Source organism: Podarcis bocagei, assembly GCF_964188305.1.
Source record: "Podarcis bocagei genome assembly, chromosome: 14".
NCBI lineage: Eukaryota > Metazoa > Chordata > Lepidosauria > Squamata > Lacertidae > Podarcis > Podarcis bocagei.
The window spans coordinates 47,686,569-47,704,737 of record NC_138139.1 but is presented as its reverse complement, the minus strand read 5'-3'; the positions used below and the strand labels follow the sequence as shown (position 1 = coordinate 47,704,737).

The window sequence follows — 18,169 nt, the reverse complement described above, 5'->3', positions numbered from 1 at the left end:
TACTGAACCCTAGGAACCTCTGCACGTCCTTCCAGGTTTTGGGAGCCTTCCACTCCAGCACTGCCTGCACCTTGCTTGGGTCCATCGCTAAGCCTTTGTCCGACAACTTGTACCCCAGAAACTCGACTTCTCTGGCGTGAAACTGACATTTTTCCAGCTTGACCCACAAGTGGTGCTTCTGCAGTCGTTTTAGCACTTCCCTGACGTCTCTGGCATGTTGCTCCTCATTGACCGAATAGATTAAGACGTCGTCCAAGAAGGCTACGCAGTTCTTGTACAGCAGGGACCCCAACACGTGGTGCATGAAAGCTTGAAAACAGGCGGAGCCCGACTGTAATCCAAAAGGCATAACTAGGTACTCAAAGGCCCCCAGGGGTGTGAACATTGTGGTCTTCCATTGGTCCCTCTCCCTCATCCTAATCAAGTTGTATGCTCCCCTGAGATCAAGCTTGGTAAAAATTTTCCCCTGCCTCACCCATGTTAAAATGTCGTCAATCCTGGGCATTGGGAAGGTCACTGGTTCCGATACCAAATTGACGGCCCTATAGTCCACAACGAGCCTGGGTTGATTAGTGTCCTTTTTGTCCACAAAGAACACCGGACTGCCCCCTACCGCTTTTGATTCTCTTATGAAGCCTCTTTTCAGGTTCTTGTCAATAAATTCCTGCAACTCCTTCATCTCCCTGTCCGACATGGCATACAGTTTACCCACCGGTAGCTGCGCCCCAGGGAGCAAGTTGATTTGGCAGTCAAAGGGCCTATGGGGGGGTAGTCTATCTGCCTCCTTCTCGCTGAAGACCTCCTGCAGGTCAGCATATTGTGGTGGCACCTCCCCTTTCGGCTCCACAGCTATCCCAGCCACCCTGGCCACGGTCATTCTTGGGGTTTCCCCCCCTAGACAGTGTTCCAAGCAGTAAGCGGACCCAAAGGTGACTGTCCTCTGATGCCATGCCACCACTGGATCATGTTGTTCTAGCCAGCTCATCCCTAATATTATTGGGGGCCCTGCCAGTGAGGCTACATGAAAGGCAATGGTCTCCGTGTGCCTGGCAACCCCCCATTCTCATTGGTGGGGTCTGGTGCATCACTTCCCCTCCCAGAAGCTCCCTGCCATCAATGGTGGTTACTTGCAAGGGGAAATCCAGGGGCAGCAGGTGGAGCTGGAGCTCTAGTGCAAAGTCCTTGCTGAATAAATTGCAGGAACTGCCTGAATCCAACAGCCCCTTCACCTTGACTGGGTGCCCATTCGGGAGTTCTAGCACCACTTCTATGGCTATAGCCGCCCTGGGGGGGTCTGGTTGGGGCACTTCTATTGGTTGCTGGCCTGGCTGCTGTGCCCGCTGAGTGGCAGCCAAGCGTTGGCGTTTCCCTGCTCCTGCCCCTTTACCATCTCCTCCTCACCCCCTGCAGCTCCCACCATCCCTTGCCAGGCCTTTCTTTGCGGGCAGACCCAGGCAAAATGTCCTGGCCGCTGGCAGAGAAAACACTTCTTGGTGGAAAAGACCCTGATGCTGGGAAAGATGGAGGGCACAAGGAGAAGGGGACGACAGAGGATGAGATGGTTGGATACTTTGGAGGAAGCTATGAGTTTCTTAAAAAGCAGAGACATCACCTTGCCAACAAAGATCCGTATAGTTAAAGCCCTGGTTTTCCCAGTAGTGATGTATGGAAGTGAGAGCTGGACCATAAAGAAGGCTGATCGGCGAAGAATTGATGCTTTTGAATTATGGTGCTGGAGGAGACTCTTGAGAGTCCCATGGACTGCAAGAAGATCAAGCCTATCCATTCTGAAGGAAATCAGCCCTGAGTGCTCCCTGGAAGGACAGATCCTGAAGCTGAGGCTCCAATACTTTGACCACCTCATGAGAAGAGAAGACTCCCTGGAAAGGACCCTGATGTTGGGTAAGATTGAGGGCACAAGGAGAAGGGGACAACAGAGGATGAGATGGTTGGACAGTGTTCTCTTTTTTTATTTTAAATTATATTTATTAAAGTTTCAGAAAAGATTACAAAAATTAAAAAAGAAAAAAGTAAATACAAAATACAGAAAAGTAAAAACAGATAAAAACAAATCAATCTTTCCATGTCTTGTCTTTCATTTACTTGTTTCCCTGACCTCCTCACACCTCCCTTTTTTGTATTCCAGTTCAGTTAGTTAATTCAGCAAATCCTTTCCCTCTTTGTTTTTATCTTAATCCTTTATCTTAATATATTATACCTTTAGATTCTCACCTGTTAACAATCCAATTTTTACATACTCCTTTGTAACATTGCTACTAAAACCACTTAACTTCATTCCGACATCATTCTAACATTCATTAATTTTACAGTATTTCTGTAAATAGTCTTTAAATTTCTTCCAATCTTCTTCCATCGACTCTTCTCCCTGGTCTCGGATTCTGCCAGTCATTTCCGCCAATTCCATATAGCCCATCACCTTCATCTGCCATTCTTCCAGAGTGGGTAGATCTTGTGTCTTCCAGTACTTTGCAATAAGTATTCTTGCTGCTGTTGTAGCATACATAAAGAAAATTCTATCCTTCTTTGGCACCAATTGGCCAACCATGCCCAGGAGAAAGGCCTCTGGTTTCTTCAGAAAGGTATATTTAAGTACCTTTTTCATTTCATTATAGATCATCTCCCAGAAAGCCTTAATCCTTGGGCACGGGTTGGACAGTGTTCTCAAAGCTACAAACATGAGTCTGACCAAACTGCGGGAGGCAGTGGAAGATAGGAGTGCCTGGCGTGCTCTGGTCCATGGGGTCACGAAGAGTCGGACACGACTAAACGACTAAACAACAACAACAAAGCTGAAAACATACACAAGACCATTCCAGCAGACCCCTTCAACACAACGCATCAATACATTTGTAATGTCATGGAAGCATAAACGTATTAACTAGCAATTTATAAAGTATCCTAAGTATTATTCTTAGGCTTATAAATAAACATTTTGCAAAAGAAACAAAGCTCTCCGCTGCAGGTGAGTCTGTGAAGACCTTTGTTGAGCCTGGCTGAATTGCCAAGAACATAGACTGCATCACTTTGATACACAAAAAAATGTAGTTAGCAGAACTCCCGGAAACATCTACATTGTCTCTTTCTGTTAGAAGTAGTAATTTGGTACTTATCATAACAAAGCCCAAGAACATGTGGGTGTGAATGGATTGGTATTATTATTCAGCCAAAGCAGTATAAGGCTGTGTTTCCCAAGGACAAAGAAAGCCAGAGGAGGTTCAAAAGAACTGCAAATAAACTGAGACTTTGCAGCTTAGTGGCCTCCAATATCCTGTGGGGTACAGTAGGTAAAGGTAAAGGACCCCTGACAGTTAAGTCCAGTCACGAACGACTCTGGGGTTGTGGCACTCATCTCACTTTACTGGCCGAGGGAGCCGACGTTTGTCCGCAGACAGTTTTTCTGGGTCATGTGTCCAGCATGACTAAGCCGCTTCTGGCGAAACCAGAGCAGCACACGGAAACGCCGTTTACCTTCTTGTTGGAGCGGTACCTATTTATCTACTTGCACTTTGACGTGCTTTCGAACTGCTAGGCTGGCAGGAGCTGGGACCGAGCAACGGGAGCTCATCCCGTCGCGGGGATTCGAACCGCCGACCTTCCGATCAGCAAGCCCTAGGCTCTGTGGTTTAGACCACAGTGCTGTCAGGAGCTCAGCCTACACTTAAGTAGGACCCTGGCAGAGACACATGCCTGACTGTCAGGTTCCCTCCCTCCTAGTTGATCGTCCGGAAGCTGCAAAAGCTTTCTTCAGCCCGAACATCACCCCCTCCATTCCATTAATCTACGTCACTCCTACGTCAGGTAATCTGAGCTTGTTGCCGCTGTGTTCTCTGTTCTGTCACTCTTAAAGTCCGTCTAGTCTTAGGAGAAGGGGGGGGGGTCAGGAATGCTTTCCAAGGACACTGAATCTGCCAGCTATCGCTCTCCTGGTGTTTCCTCTTCTAGCTGTTCCTCACCTAGTATCTCCCAGCTTTTCCCTTCTGGGCTATGCCCCTCTGCAAACCACTGTTCTAAATCAATACTGTCCTCTTGCCCATGCTAAGGTTCAGGAAAGGGGGGGGCGGCTCCCACCATTCCTCCTCAGTCCAGCCCCCGACAATAATTGGATAAAGCGGAGGGAGGTGTTTCTTGTCAATATATATATATATATATATATATGGCTGCATGGCCATATATTTAAGTAGGACCCTCAGATTACCTGACGTAGGAGTGACGTAGATTAATGGAATGGAGGGGGTGATGTTCGGGCTGAAGAAAGCTTTTGCAGCTTCCGGACGATCAACTAGGAGGGAGGGAACCTGACAGTCAGGCATGTGTCTCTGCCAGGGTCCTACTTAAGTATATATATATATATATATATATATATATATATGAAAAACGCATTGTATAAGGGGAAATTGCTTTGCAAAAATCTGTACAGTGATACCTCGGGTTAAGTACTTAATTCATTCCGGAGGTCCGTACTTAACCTGAAACTGTTCTTAACCTGAAGCAAAACTTTAGCTAATGGGCCTCCTGCTGCTGCCATGCAGCCAGAGCCTGATTTCTGTTCTTATCCTGAAGCAAAGTTCTTAACCTGAAGCACTATTTCTGGCTTAGTAGAGTGTGTAAACTGAAGCGTATGTAACCGGAGGTACCACTGTACATTACAAGAAACTTGCACTAAACTGTTGGTGAGTACGTTAGGGTTGCCATATTTCAAGAAGTAAAAATCCAGATACAAAAAGTTTTAGGAAAGTTGTTTAGCTTTTGGGGGGATGGTTTCAAAAACCCAGACATTTTCGCTATTTCCAAAAATTTCCCCCAGACGCTACTTCTGGCGTAGGAAAATCCGGACATATGGCAACCCTAGAGTTAATTGCAAGCTACTGTGCAGAGCTGAACTTAAGATTGGGAAAATGAGAAGAAACAGAAATGGAGGGATTCACTCATCCCGAATCTTATAATTGATTTCTCTAATGGAATTGTTTAGTCATTCAGGACAGACAAAAAGGAAGACTTCTTCTCACAGCGCTAAACAACTGTATGGATTTTGCTGCCAGAAGATGTGATGATAGAATAATATTTACATGAAGATATACAAATTTTTGACATAAGCAGGAGAAACACAGAGCAAGAAATCCAGAGCAGAACAGCTGATTAGCAAGCAGACTTGTCAACAGCCCACAAGCAGATTAGGGTGAATGCGGACAAATGCTTGTTGTCATACAACAAATCAGAATAAATGTTCAATGAAGACATCATATAACCACTGAATAAGCTTTGCACAGGCAAATGAGGATGAATGCTGAATAAGTGGGCAGTCTGGAGGAGTCTTCAGTAACTGCTCTGGAGGAAAATCCCCCACAACCAACTGATACACATAATAGATTGTGCAAGTGCTAATTAGTTCCCAGAACATCTAACCAAGGAGATGACTTTGTTTAGCATTAATTAGCTCTGAACAGTAACAATAAGGCATCTTTCCACAAGTACCCCTGTTAAGTTGGGGGTGAACATATCAGACGACACAGCAATTCTTCAGATAGCTCTTGTTTATTCACAGAACAGAACAGAACAGAACAGGGCTGAAGGGTGCAGCCAACCTCCTTATACAGAGCTCCACTACAACACAACAGTAACAACTTTCTGTAACTATCCAGTCACTGAATGTCACTTTCAATTCCTTATTTGCATACGTGGACCTGAGTGAAAACTATCTACAGTATCCCCCTGCTGGCCCAGGGTGAGAACTTCAGTACATAACAACCCCCACCCCTTGTCATTGGATTAAGTCTAAATTGACATTTTGCAGGAAATCTATTTCCTTACTCCCTGCCAGGAGGGCACCATCATCTCCTGCTTGTGAGTCCCGATTGGCCAGAGACCCCTTGTGACCTCCTGGCCCCTGTGCAGCAGGAAACTTGCACCAATGTGCCTCGCAATGACTCGGTGCTTGAGTGAATTAGCTTGCAAGGTCCTCTTCTTTGATGCAATCATTTCTCTGTTGCGAGTACGCGTGAGAGCTCGGCACCCAAAATGGCTGCCAAGGTCTCGCGTGAAAAACAGGATGTGATTCGAGAAATCCAGGGAGTAGAAGGCTACTGATAGCTACTAGCCATGATGGCCATGCTCTGATTCCATGGGAGGGGAGCGTGCTCTTGTGTTTGGGTCCTGCTTGTGAGTTTCCCTCACCAGTGTGGTGTAGTGGTTAAGAGCGGTGGACTTGTAATCTGGTGAACCGGGTTCACGTCTCCGCTCCTCCACATGCAGCTGCTGGGTGACCTTGGGCCAGTCACACTTCTCTGAAGTTTCTCAGCCCCACTCACCTCACAGAGTGTTGGTTGTGGGGGAGGAAGGGAAAGGAGAATGTTAGCCGCTTTGAGACTCCTGAAGGGGAGTGAAAGGCGGGATATCAAATCCAAACTACTACTACTACTACTACTACTACTACTACTACTACTACTATCCTTCTTCTTCTTCTTCTTCTTCTTCTTCTTCTTCTTCTTCTTCTTCTTCTTCTTCTTCTTCTTCTTCCAGGCGACCTGCTCACTGAGCATTCATCCTGAGGTGCCCTCCACACACATTTCTCAGTTGTCAGGGACCGTGCTGAAGAGGGCTGCACTGAGGAAGAATAGTGGGAGTCATTGACCGTACACCCATATACAGCCCACGTCTTCAGTGCCTTCATGGGCTGGGTGTTGGGAGCACCTTCTTCGACCTTCCAATCACAGGAACACAGGAACAACAGTGCAGCATTCCTGGTGCAGTGGACTCACATTTGCTATTGTGAGCACCTCAAAAGCAGCAGAGAAACGGAAACAAAACTGTGGAGGTTTCGTTGCATACCTAATTTTATTTCTACTGATTAAACAAATAAAAGAACATAACAAACATGTACGAGAGATTCAGCTCTCTCATACTGCCATCTAGTCTCTAGCAGGGACGCGGACTTAGAAAAAATATTGGGGGGGCCCGGGAAAGCTCATGAATAATAAATAAGCTCATGAATATGCAAATAAAGTGGCTCCAGCCCTAAATAGGGCAAGCCACGCCCCCCAGCCAGCCGATTGGTGTGGCCAGTCGGGATTCCCCTGTTCTCGCGGGATTTCCGGCAGTGCCTCCGATTAGGGCGCGCGGCTGGCTGGCTGGCGAAGGAGCAGGCGGAGGGAGGAGGAGGCGAGGGACGGCGGCGGCGCTCTGCTGAAAGGGCGCCCGCCCGAGATTATTGGGGGGGCTGAGCCCCCCAAAAAAATTTTTGAGGGGGCTCGAGCCCCCTCAAGCCCCATGGAGTCGGCGCCTATGGTCTCTAGACAGATCAAAGAAAACAGGGCACAATGCTAGGGACGGCAGTCTAGAAGAGTGGTTTCCGCCCCCTCCTTTCTCTGAGACAGAAAGTAAAACAAACATGATCTGGTGATCTTTGCAATGGGAGGGATGAAAATACTGGCAGTCATCCCCTTCCCCTGATCCTGATCCTGAGCAGGAGGACAGCACAAATTTGGAACAGTGGTTTGCAGAGGGGCACAGCTCAGAAGGCAGAAGCTGGGAAATACTGGATGGGTAACAGCTAGCAAAAGAAACACTAGAAGAGATAGAGAGTTAATAGATTCTTCACAGTCTCTGGATAGCATCCACCCCTCCTTCTCCAAAGTCACGGAGAGCTCAGAAAGTGTCAGAACAGAAAGCACAGAGGGTACAAGATCAGATTACAAGAGGCAGAAGTGACGTAGATTAATAGGGATGGTGGGGAGAGTATCCCTTAATTGGGAGCACCGCCATTTCTAGGAGATGTGTTCTTTCTTCTCTCGCTGTGATTATTAAAGATTCTAACTGGTAAGCCGTTCCTTTCATTTGATCTTCCTATCCACTGCCACGGAGGGGTGGAGGCCGATTCTCCAAAGCCTGACACCAGTAAAGGTAAAAGGTAAAGGTAAAGGAACCCTGGACGGTTAAGTCCAGTCAAAGGCAACTATGGGGTTGCGGCGCTCATCTCGCTTTCAGGCTGAGGGAGCTGGCATTTGTCCACAGACAGCTTTCTGGGTCACGTGGCCAGCATGACTAAGCCACTTCTGGTGCAATGAAACACCGTGATGGAAACCAGAGCACACAGAAAAGCCGTTTACCTTCCCGCCACAGCAGTGCCTATTTATCTACTTGCACTGGTGTGCTTTCAAACTGCTAGTGTAGCATGTGAAAGTAAAGTAGATGCCCACTTAGAGTGAACAAGGATCAGGCAGACACAGCTTTTTGGAGAAAGAGAAGGTGAGGTTTTATTGCTGAGCAATAAGGACCCAGTTGGAATCTTTTCCAAAAGGACTAGGACCCCGAGAAACACAAATCCTGAGGTCTTTATACCTGAGCAAATCACAGCAAATCACAGATCATGAGACAATCAATCATGAGACAGTCACGAACGCCAGTGAAAATTAGCCAATTAGCGTGCTTCTTGCTATGCTCCCAGCTCCTGGTCAAGCGCAGAGTTCTACTCCCAACTTCTGCTTTCCGTTGTCTGCACAAATGATGCACAATGATGCACAATCTGACCTTTTCCCTAGTTCTGACAGAACAGGGAGCTTTGGAATTTTTGTGGTTTGGCCCTTCCTGTTCTGTGGACTATTTTAGCCTGCATTTTGTACCAGTGTCTCTGATTCATGTCTTCCCCTTTGTTCAGGGTACAAGGATGTTTCTAGGGGAAAAGTCAGTTCTAAAGTTGCTGTTCCAAGCAGTTTGCTGTTAGCTAAGGCAAAAGCTTTCCTTTGATTCAAAATGGATTATAAAAATACTGTAAGCCCTGATTATGTGTGAGCATATATGAATATATTGATTACTGATAACTGATTATATGAATAGCATAAGGGTAGCCTTTCTTTTCTTGCCTCACTAGGTTGGCAGGAGCTGGGACAGAGCAACGGGAGCTCACTCCATTGCAGGGATTCGAACCGCCAACCTTCTGATTAGACCACAGCACCACCCGCTTCCCCATTTCCCAGTAACCTCACAGGAGTCCTTGCGATTGCCACACCACTCATTCGCCTCATTTTCCTTCTTTTATTCCAAGTTCCTCTTTTGTAAATTTTCAGCCACTGTACCTACATGAAAGGGTCATGTCTCCGCTGGAGAAGCGCTGCGGCTCACTGGTAGACCATCTGCTTTGCATTCAGAAGGTCCAACATTCAATATACGGCATCTCCAGGTAGGGCTGGGAGGGACTCTGATCCAAAAACCCCTGGAGATCCCCCTGCAGGTCGTTGTAATTGACGTGGGCAAAAGCTCACCCAAGGTTCGGGCATGGCGAAGTCACTTCGTGCCAGCAATGGCGAGACACAGCCAAGAAGCACTTCAAACAGACCGATTCAGATTTTGTTTCTACAGCAGCAGAATGGTAACAGCTTGTCAGGCAAAACAGGAAAGCTTGTTCGGAGATGCACCCCAAATTGAATTGTTGCAGACCCTTTTATACATGCAAGTAAACAAGAGAATTTTTCCTATAGTCTATCTGTTAACACGCCACCACCTTAGCTAACCACTAAGAACATCCTCCCACTAACCACATCCTATAGAAATCTTTTGCAGCAACAATAAATGCAGAGCCAGCAAGTTCTTGTTTTCAGCACATGACTTTAAGCTGTGTCACTGGAGTCAGATGCTGGAGTTTTTATTTAAGGCAACGGACATACACTTAGCAACAGTGTCACATAAAGAGTCACTTCTCTTTTTTGGTCATTGTCTGCAATGACTTAGTTGGATCGGAGACGAGTGGATAAAAACCCAGCCCTCCGCACACTGCAAAAGCAGTGCTACTTTGCCAGACAACCTCTCCTATTGTGCCTACTAGCTATTTTCCCCCTGTTTATAAAGACAAGTTGGATCCTTGTTCGTTTGAGCTTAAGCAGAGAAAAGTAGTTATGGATGCACCACGGAACATTAAGCAGTAATTTGGAGGGCAGGGGGACAAGAGACAAAATTAGCTCGTGCGACAGCATCCTTTAAGAGAGGTTAAGCTGGCTGACTTCACCGAGACTGTTGGTGCATAGCGACGGAGCGCTTTCTCTTCTGCATAAAAAGATCATCACCATCATTGCCGTAAGCATTTAAACTGTCCTTTCTCAGTGCAGAACACTTTGCATGCACGGTTAAAGTAATAAGAAAAGAAGAAGAACCCTGCTGGATCAGACCAAAGACCCCATCGAGTCCAGAATCCTGTTCTCAGCTTGGACCACCAGAGTACCATATGAAGCCCACAAGAGGACCTCAGTACAGCAGAAAAAGGTAAAGGTAAAGCAGAACCCTCCCCACTTGTGAACCCTAGCAACCTCCAGATTGGTGATTTTCTGCAAGTTTGTTCTGCAGTATATATATAGTACACAAAGGGATGCGAGTGGCGCTGTGGTCTAAACCACTGAGCCTCTTGGACTTGTTGATCGGAAGGACAGCAGTTCAAATCTGCGCGATGGGGTGAGCTCCTGTTGCTCTGTCCCAGCTCCTACCAATCTAGCAGTTCGAAAGCATGCCAGTGCAAGTAGATAAATAGGTACCACTGCAGCGGGAAGGTAAACTGTGTTTCCGTGCGGTTTGGTCATGCTGGGCATATGACCCAGAAAGCTTTCTGTGGACAAACGCCGGCTCCCTTGGCCTGAAAGCGAGATGAGCACCGCAACACCATAGTCTCTTTTGCCTGGACTTAACGGTCCAGGGGGTCCTTTACCTTTTTTATATTTATAGTACATTAGTGGTAGATTTTACTGGATTGTCCAGGCATCAGTCTGCTTTATTTCTGTAACTATCCAATCACTGAACGCCACTTTCAATTCCTTATTTGCATATGCGGACCTGAGTGAAAACTATCTACAGTATCTACACCCTGCTGGCCCAGGGTGAGAACTTCAGTACATAACAAAAACCTTTTGAGATTTTGCAAAGCTCAACAATTTCTGTGTCCGGATTTTCACTTTTTGAAATATGGCAACCCGAGTAACGAAATTGTTTCATTTTTCTTGTAGTCAGCAGTAACACAAGCTTAAGAGAGAAACAAAGAAGAAAAAGCGCCCCAGATAGAAAACTCTTTCGCAGGAATGCCAGTGGATGGAATAGTGTCAATAGCTACATTGTACTCAGTAGGGCTGACTTCTGAGTAGATACACATCAGATTTCCGGGTCAGGCTGTGCTTTAAAAATTCACTGTAACATTGTAGCCTGCTGTGGTTTGTACAAGCTAGAATCCAAGGTCAGCTTCTTATATTTACACAACAGAGAAAGGCAGCAGTAAAACCTGGAGAGGGATATTAATGGCAAAATCATAAGTCATAGATCATAAATTGTGGTTCCTTTCAGGAATTCTGATTTAGTCTGAAATTGCTTCTTCAAGGACCTATACCTTTGCTTGGACACTTTAATAAATTTTAATAAATTTTTAAAAATCAGCAAGCATTTGCCACTCGTTTAGGGGATGAAGCTCTGTTTCTATGCCCCTGCTGTGATAAGTTCTTAAAAAGCAAAAGTTAACAAATCTCTGAACTCGTTTACTATCCTCTGTGAACCAAGTAGATAAACTGCTTGCTTTTATTAGAGTGGCAGGTTATAAACTTGAGGACAAGGCTGAAAGTTTCAGGTCAAAATCCTGTGTACACTTATCTAAGAGTTAGCAGGAAGTGGGACTCACTTCTGAGTAAAACACACATACGGTAGGATTGGTGCTGTAGATTTCAACTCCTACTTATTTACTTCATTACTTCTTTTTAGAGACAGTAAATTGGAATGGTCAGGTAACAGAAAAGCAAGCAGAAAATGGGGAGGAAGGAAAAGTAGAAAACAGAACATATATAGTGAATTGTTGCGATGGCTGCGAAGTTAATTTAGAACCCGAGGGTTGCAAAAAAAAGGGGGCAGAAGGTTGCAACAGATTATTATGCTAAATGAGATGTGTTTAATCTGTGTATGAGAGAGCAGGTTGCTTTGTTGGAAATGTCAAGGGGCGTAATTAAGATGTCGGGACAAGGTCTAAAACGGGCATGGAAATGTGCAGCTCCGTTTTAAAAGTTTTGTTTTCATGAAAGAGAGCGGGCGGTGGTGGAGTGCTTAAAGAGTGTCAGACTAAGACCTGGGAGGGACCAGGGTTTGAATCTCCCACTTAGCTATGATGCTCACTGCATACCCTACAACAATTCTCCAATTATAATAGGGACGTCCTAAGGGAAAGTGGGACATTCTAGGATCAAATAAGAAACCTGGAAAGCTTCTGTAAATCCAGGACTCTCCCCGGAAAATAGGGATACTTGGGAGGATATTATTGTTATTTATTCTGACCACCTCACAGGGTTGTCATGGGAATGAAATGAGGAGGGCGAAAACCACATATGCCACTTTGAGCTCCTTGGTGGAACAGGTGAGATACAAATGCAAGAAATAAATAGAAGCTCTTTCACTTTTAGCTTGAGAAAGATTTGTGGTGAACTTAAGGTTGTGCATACACACATACTTATTCCGGCTTGGCATTTTTCAAAGGGTTAGATTAGAATCAACCTCCTGCAGTGCAGGAATCAATAGGTCCTGTGTGTTCAGTTGGACTTACAGCTGTGTAAGTTTGCAAAGGACTACAGCTTTGTTGTTTAAAAAGAAACGACTTAACTTGTTGCTATGCTTTTTTTAAAAAAATAAATGTATCATAAAATCAAATAAGGAATGCAGAGAAGCCAGTGTGTTTATCAGCAAAACAAGAGTGCTCTTCATCTGCCAAGTTGTGTCCCATTAATCTCCAGGCCCATTTCACACGTTCCAGGTCAGGAAATTAAATTGGCCCCAAAGGATTGACGTGACTTTAAGTCGGTTCGCTTGAATAAATCTTTGCTCCTCTCTACCCCCTGGGCAACTGTAGCCACTGCCGGCCCTCTGCTGTGAGCTTCTGCAATGCATACGTGTTCCCCACGTTCACACGTTACACGCGTATGAACAAGCCGAGGAAACCACGCGTCTCAGTCCCGCCCACCCCCGCTCCGAAGAAGAAGATGCTGCTCTTTCCGGGCTGTCTCCCGCTCCAGATAAATTATAGCCTGCGCTCGCCGCTGATTGGCTAAGGCGCTTGAGCGAGGAGGAGGAGAAGGGCGTGGCAAGGCAGGATACGACCGCTCCTGATTGGCCGAGCGGACGTTCTCCCCAGGCAAGACGAGGCTCAGCAAATAGCCAACGCTTTTAGCGAGGAGAAGGATGCCTCGGCTTCTGATTGGACAGAGAGAATAATTGCTTGATGGTCTCCTTGCTTTAAGCGCCTGCGCGGTTAATTCCTCCGGTTGCTGCCCTTACCCCTCTTTTAACGCCGCACGTGCCTTAGAACGATGGCGCCGTGAACGTTCCAACGGCCTCCAACGGCAGACGCGGCGCGAGAGGGCGGCGCGAGGCGAGGCGAGAGAGAAAGAGAGCGCGGAGCCTCCGTTGAGCGCCTGCCGCGCCTGCGCAGACTGGTGAGTAAGTGGGGGAGGGGCGGCGTCTGTAGTTTTTTTGTTTTATATCCCAACTTCTTTTGTCCAAGGAGCCCGAGGTGGCGCGCGTGGTTTCTTCTCCGTTATTCCCCGTGTTATAAACACTACAACCCTGTGAGGTAGGCTAGCCTGAGAGGGAGTGTCACACCCAGTGAGCTTGGTCGATAAATGAAATAATATGTAAGTTTGTTCTGGGTATAAGCTCTGTATAAGAACAAACTTAGTTGGTCTCCAAGGTGCTACTGGACAGTTTTTTTAATTTTTTTCGACAGCTACCTAACTGAATCTGAAATAATGTGTGTGTATATATGCATAAATATACATAATATACATATATACATAAACACATGCAAATATATTTCTAGGGAGGGAAAATACGCTTCAGGTGGTAATGGAAATAATTATCAATTTTTTTCGACAGCTACCTAACTGAATCTGAAATAATGTGTGTGTATATATACATAAATATACATAATATACATATATACATAAACACATGCAAATATATTTCTAGGGAGGGAAAATACGCTTCAGGTGGTAATGGAAATAATTACCATTATTTATTACCCAACCCTTTACAATAAGATCCTGGTTACGTATCTAAGTATGCAATGTACTCAGGTTTTATTAGTATTTGCCGCTAATTATTGTCATTCACAATAATTGGCATAAGACTCTTAAATGTGTAATGTGTAGATTGGGGCCAGGTGGGAAATGGTTGCTCCAGGAAGACGGGAATAAACCCCCCAAAATGGAAATAGACAATATTTTTATTTTTATTAATTGAATTGATTTGCCGCCCTATACCCTGAGGCCTCAGGGTAGTTCACAGAACAAAATCAAAACATAAAACCACAGAATCTATAATCGAAATAAAAGCAACAACCCAGTGCCGCCACCCCCCCCCCCCGTATTTAAGACCTTCATTTAGCTTCCGTGGATATACAGTTAGATATAAAAGGTTTAAAACTCAACAGATTGTGGATCCGTTCAGATAATGCGTAGGTAAATAGGTGACAATGTTCCTGTTTATACTGCATGCATTACATTTAGTGTTTGTTTATTGCAGGGGACTCTGCAATAAAACTAGCAGTAATCTGGGAGGTTCAGGTCAAAGTTGCTGACCTTTTTTTAGGAAGGAAAGTCCAGGACAGAAATGTTCAACTTTTTTTTGGAGGAGCAAAAGCTGTTGAGCTTCTTTGGTGGGAGCCAGTGATCTACTACAGGCATCCAGTGATCTACCTGTTGGACGTGCCTTTTCCCCCTCAAGGTGGCATGCACAGAGTTATGGGTGATCATTTGTAAATAGCGTAGTATAGCCAGTCTATGCTTCCTTGCATGTACCGTTCACTTGGCCAGAACATGCACATTCCATTCCATTAGCTCTTTGATCAACACAGTTTGTTATTAGTTCATCAACAGCATCCATTTTGTGGTGGTGGTCTTCAGCCATTTTAGGTCCATTCAAATAATACCATTCATTACAAAAGTAAGTCCTGGCAGCTTCTGGATAGACCACATCAGTTTATTTACAGGAGGTGATCATGAAACACCTGTGTTTGATAGATAAGAATGATATTATTCTTAGGATATTTTGCTTGAGCAAAAAGGCATAAATTCAGATTATTTCTTATTGGCCAAGATGTTATTTGAGAGAATTCGCATTGACATTTTTTAAAACACACACACGTAATATCATTTATTTTTAGCACTATAATAATAATAATAAATTTTATTTATATCCCGCCCTCCCCAGCCGAAGCTGGGCTTAGGGCGGCTAACAACAATCAAAATAGTCCAACATTCTAAAACATTCATTATAAAATTAATTAAATCAAATTAAAATCAAATTAATGGCAACCAAATTAAAATCAAATTAATGGCAACCAAATTAAAATCAAATTAATGGCAACCAAATTAAAATCAAATTAATGGCAACCATCAAGCAAAATTTTGTGCAGATTGCCAGAGGAGGGGGTCAGGCTGCGCCCTGACAAAAGGCCTGGTGGAACAGCTCTGTCTTGCAGGCCCTGCGGAAGGATGTCAGGTCCTGCAGGGCCCTAGTCTCTTGTGACAGAGCGTTCCACCAGATTGGCGCCGCGGCCGAGAAAGCCCTGGCTCTAGTTGAGGCCAACCTAACCTCTCTGTGGCCTGGGATCTTTAGGGTGTTTTTATTTGCAGACCGTAAATTTCTCTGTGGGACATACCAGGAGAGGCGGTCCCGTAGGTACGAGGGTCCTAGGTCGTATAGGGCTTTAAAGGTTAAAACCAGCACCTTAAACCTGATCCTGTACTCCACCGGGAGCCAGTGCAGCTGGTATAATACCGGATGGATATGATCTCGCAGCGAAGACCCCATAAGGAGTCTCGCCGCGGCATTCTGCACCCGCTGGAGTTTCTGGGTCAGTCTCAAGGGCAGCCCCAAGTAGAGCGAGTTACAATAATCCAGTCTGGAGGTGACCGTCGCGTGGATCACAGTGGCTAGGTCAGGGCGAGAGAGATAAGGAGCCAACTGCTTAGCTTGACGGAGATGAAAAAATGCCGCCTTTGTTATAGCTGTAATCTGCGCCTCCATAGAGAGGGAGGTATCGAAGATTACACCCAAACTCTTAACGGACGATGCTGGCACTAATTGCACCCCCGCAAGAGATGGGAGTTGCCCCCTCAATCCCATATCGCTCCGTCCCAGCCAGAGGACCTCTGTCTTCAAAGGATTTAACTTCAACCGGCTCCCACGTAACCATCCAGCCACAGCTTCCAGACATCTGGTCAGTGTATCTGGGGCCGAGTCAGGATGGCCATCCATCAACAGATAGAGTTGGGTGTCATCAGCATACTGATGGCAACCCAGCCCAAAACTCCGGACAAGCTGGGCGAGGGGGCGCATAAAGATGTTAAAAAGCATCGGGGAGAGAATCGCACCCTGAGGCACTCCACACACCAAGGAGTGGTGCGATGACAATTCCCCCCCAAGCGCCACCCTCTGTCCCCGACCGGAGAGAAACGAGCGCAGCCATTGAAGGACTGTGCCCTGGATCCCCACGTCGGCAAGGCGGTGGTCCAGAAGTTCGTGATCGACCATGTTGAAGGCTGCTGACAGGTCTAGAAGAATCAGCAGCCCCGACCCGCCTCGATCCAGCTGCCTACGGAGATCATCTGTTAAGGCGACCAGAGCCGTCTCGGTCCCATGACCAGCGCGGAAGCCGGACTGGAATGGATCGAGAGCAGATGTTTCATCCAGAAACCTACCAAGCTGTTCAGCAACGCTCTCTCAATCACCTTACCCAGGAATGGAAGATTCGAAACCGGGCGGTAATTGGATAGATCTATTATCGTCGGACGGCGCCGGCTCCCGGCCTCTAGAGTGAGATGAGCGCACAACCCTAGAGTCTGACAAGACTGGCCCGTACGGGCAGGGGTACCTTTACCTTTAAAGGATCTAATGATGTTTTCTTTAAGAGCGGGCGCACCACTGCCTCCTTCAGTTCCCCTGGGAATATCCCAGTGCCAAGGGACAAATTGATGTTATCACCCAGGGGGGCCCGCACCTCGCCTGGACACGCTCTAATCAGCCAGGACGGGCACGGGTCAAGAGGACAAGTGGTGGGCTTTCCAGCTTGGAGGAGTCTGTCCACATTGGCTGGGGATACCCGGTCAAAGTGGTCCAATACTGGACCCGAGGACAGTCGAGGGGCCTCCAGTTCCTTTATTGTATCCAAATTGGCAGGGACCAATTGTATAGAGACCAAATTGGAATTGAATGAGATTGATGTAGCTCGCAGAACCTGGAGAGAGCTATTAAAGGATGTGTATTGCAGGTGGGAGAGATCTGGAGCAGGTATTGGGAATATGAATACCAGATGACCTGTGGGGGTCAGGTTACCCGAGTTTCAAGTACCATTTAACAACCTGGCCTTTGCTTTGGTTTTATAGGGAGATCCTCACTTTATTTATTCAGACATTTGCAACACACACAGGTGCCTGTATTGTTTTATCACATTCCTCATATATACTGTATATACTACAGATGCTAGGATAGTGAACTGGTGTCGTTAATTTACTAATATGTGTCCTCCCAAAGGAGCCTGGAGTGGCAAGCAACAAGTGATAAAACAATACAAATGCCTTTAAAACAATTGCAGCACAGGTGCAGACTGTCAGGATTTAGTCAAGTAAGTCCTGTACAGTGGTACCTAAGGTTACAGACGCTTCAGGTTACAGAATCCGCTAACCAGAAATACTGCTTCAGGTTAAGAACTTTGCTTCAGGATGAGAACAGAAATCGTGCTCCAGCAACGCGGCAGCAGCAGGAGGCCCCATTAGCTAAAGTGGTGCTTCAGGTTAAGAACAGTTTCAGGTTAAGTACGGACCTCCGGAACGAATTAAGTACTTAACCTGAGGTACCACTGTAATTGAAATTGGTAGGGTTACGTTTCTAATTTGGCCTTTTCTTCTTGGGAGTAGTTTAGGGGAGCATGAGGAAGCAAATACTGGTTTGGGGAAAATCTAGGGCCCAAAGGAATTTAATAATATAATTTTTATTTTTACCCCGCCCTCCCCAGCCAAGGCCGGGCTCAGGGCGGCTAACAAGCAATAGTAAAAACAAGTTGAATGAATACAACTTAAAAACAAGATTAAAATACAACAATTAAAATATTGAAACATTAAAATGCAGCCTCATCAAAATTATTCTCAGC

At 45.9% G+C, this 18,169-nt stretch overlaps 1 protein-coding gene and 1 long non-coding RNA gene across 8 annotated transcripts in view; one reads left to right on the top strand and one right to left on the bottom strand.

The window, feature by feature from the left end:
• The window catches only part of LOC308573154, a 285,151-nt gene that overhangs the window by 57,370 nt on the left and 209,612 nt on the right, over positions 1 to 18,169 (bottom strand). The gene's annotated exons all lie outside the window — the stretch shown is intronic.
• The window catches only part of ATF7IP2 (activating transcription factor 7 interacting protein 2), a 33,017-nt gene continuing 24,484 nt past the window's right edge, over positions 9,637 to 18,169 (top strand). For 2 of the 7 annotated variants that reach the window (XM_081169518.1, XM_081169514.1), the window contains exon 1: positions 9,802 to 10,269. In XM_081169518.1, the coding sequence (XP_081025644.1) occupies positions 10,232 to 10,269 (38 nt within the window). In that variant the 5' untranslated portion in view covers positions 9,802 to 10,231. Of the gene's footprint in view, positions 10,270 to 13,497; positions 13,592 to 18,169 lie in introns of those variants that run through there. The other 5 variants (XR_014001902.1, XR_014001903.1, XM_081169516.1 and 2 more) reach the window with 5 other exon arrangements.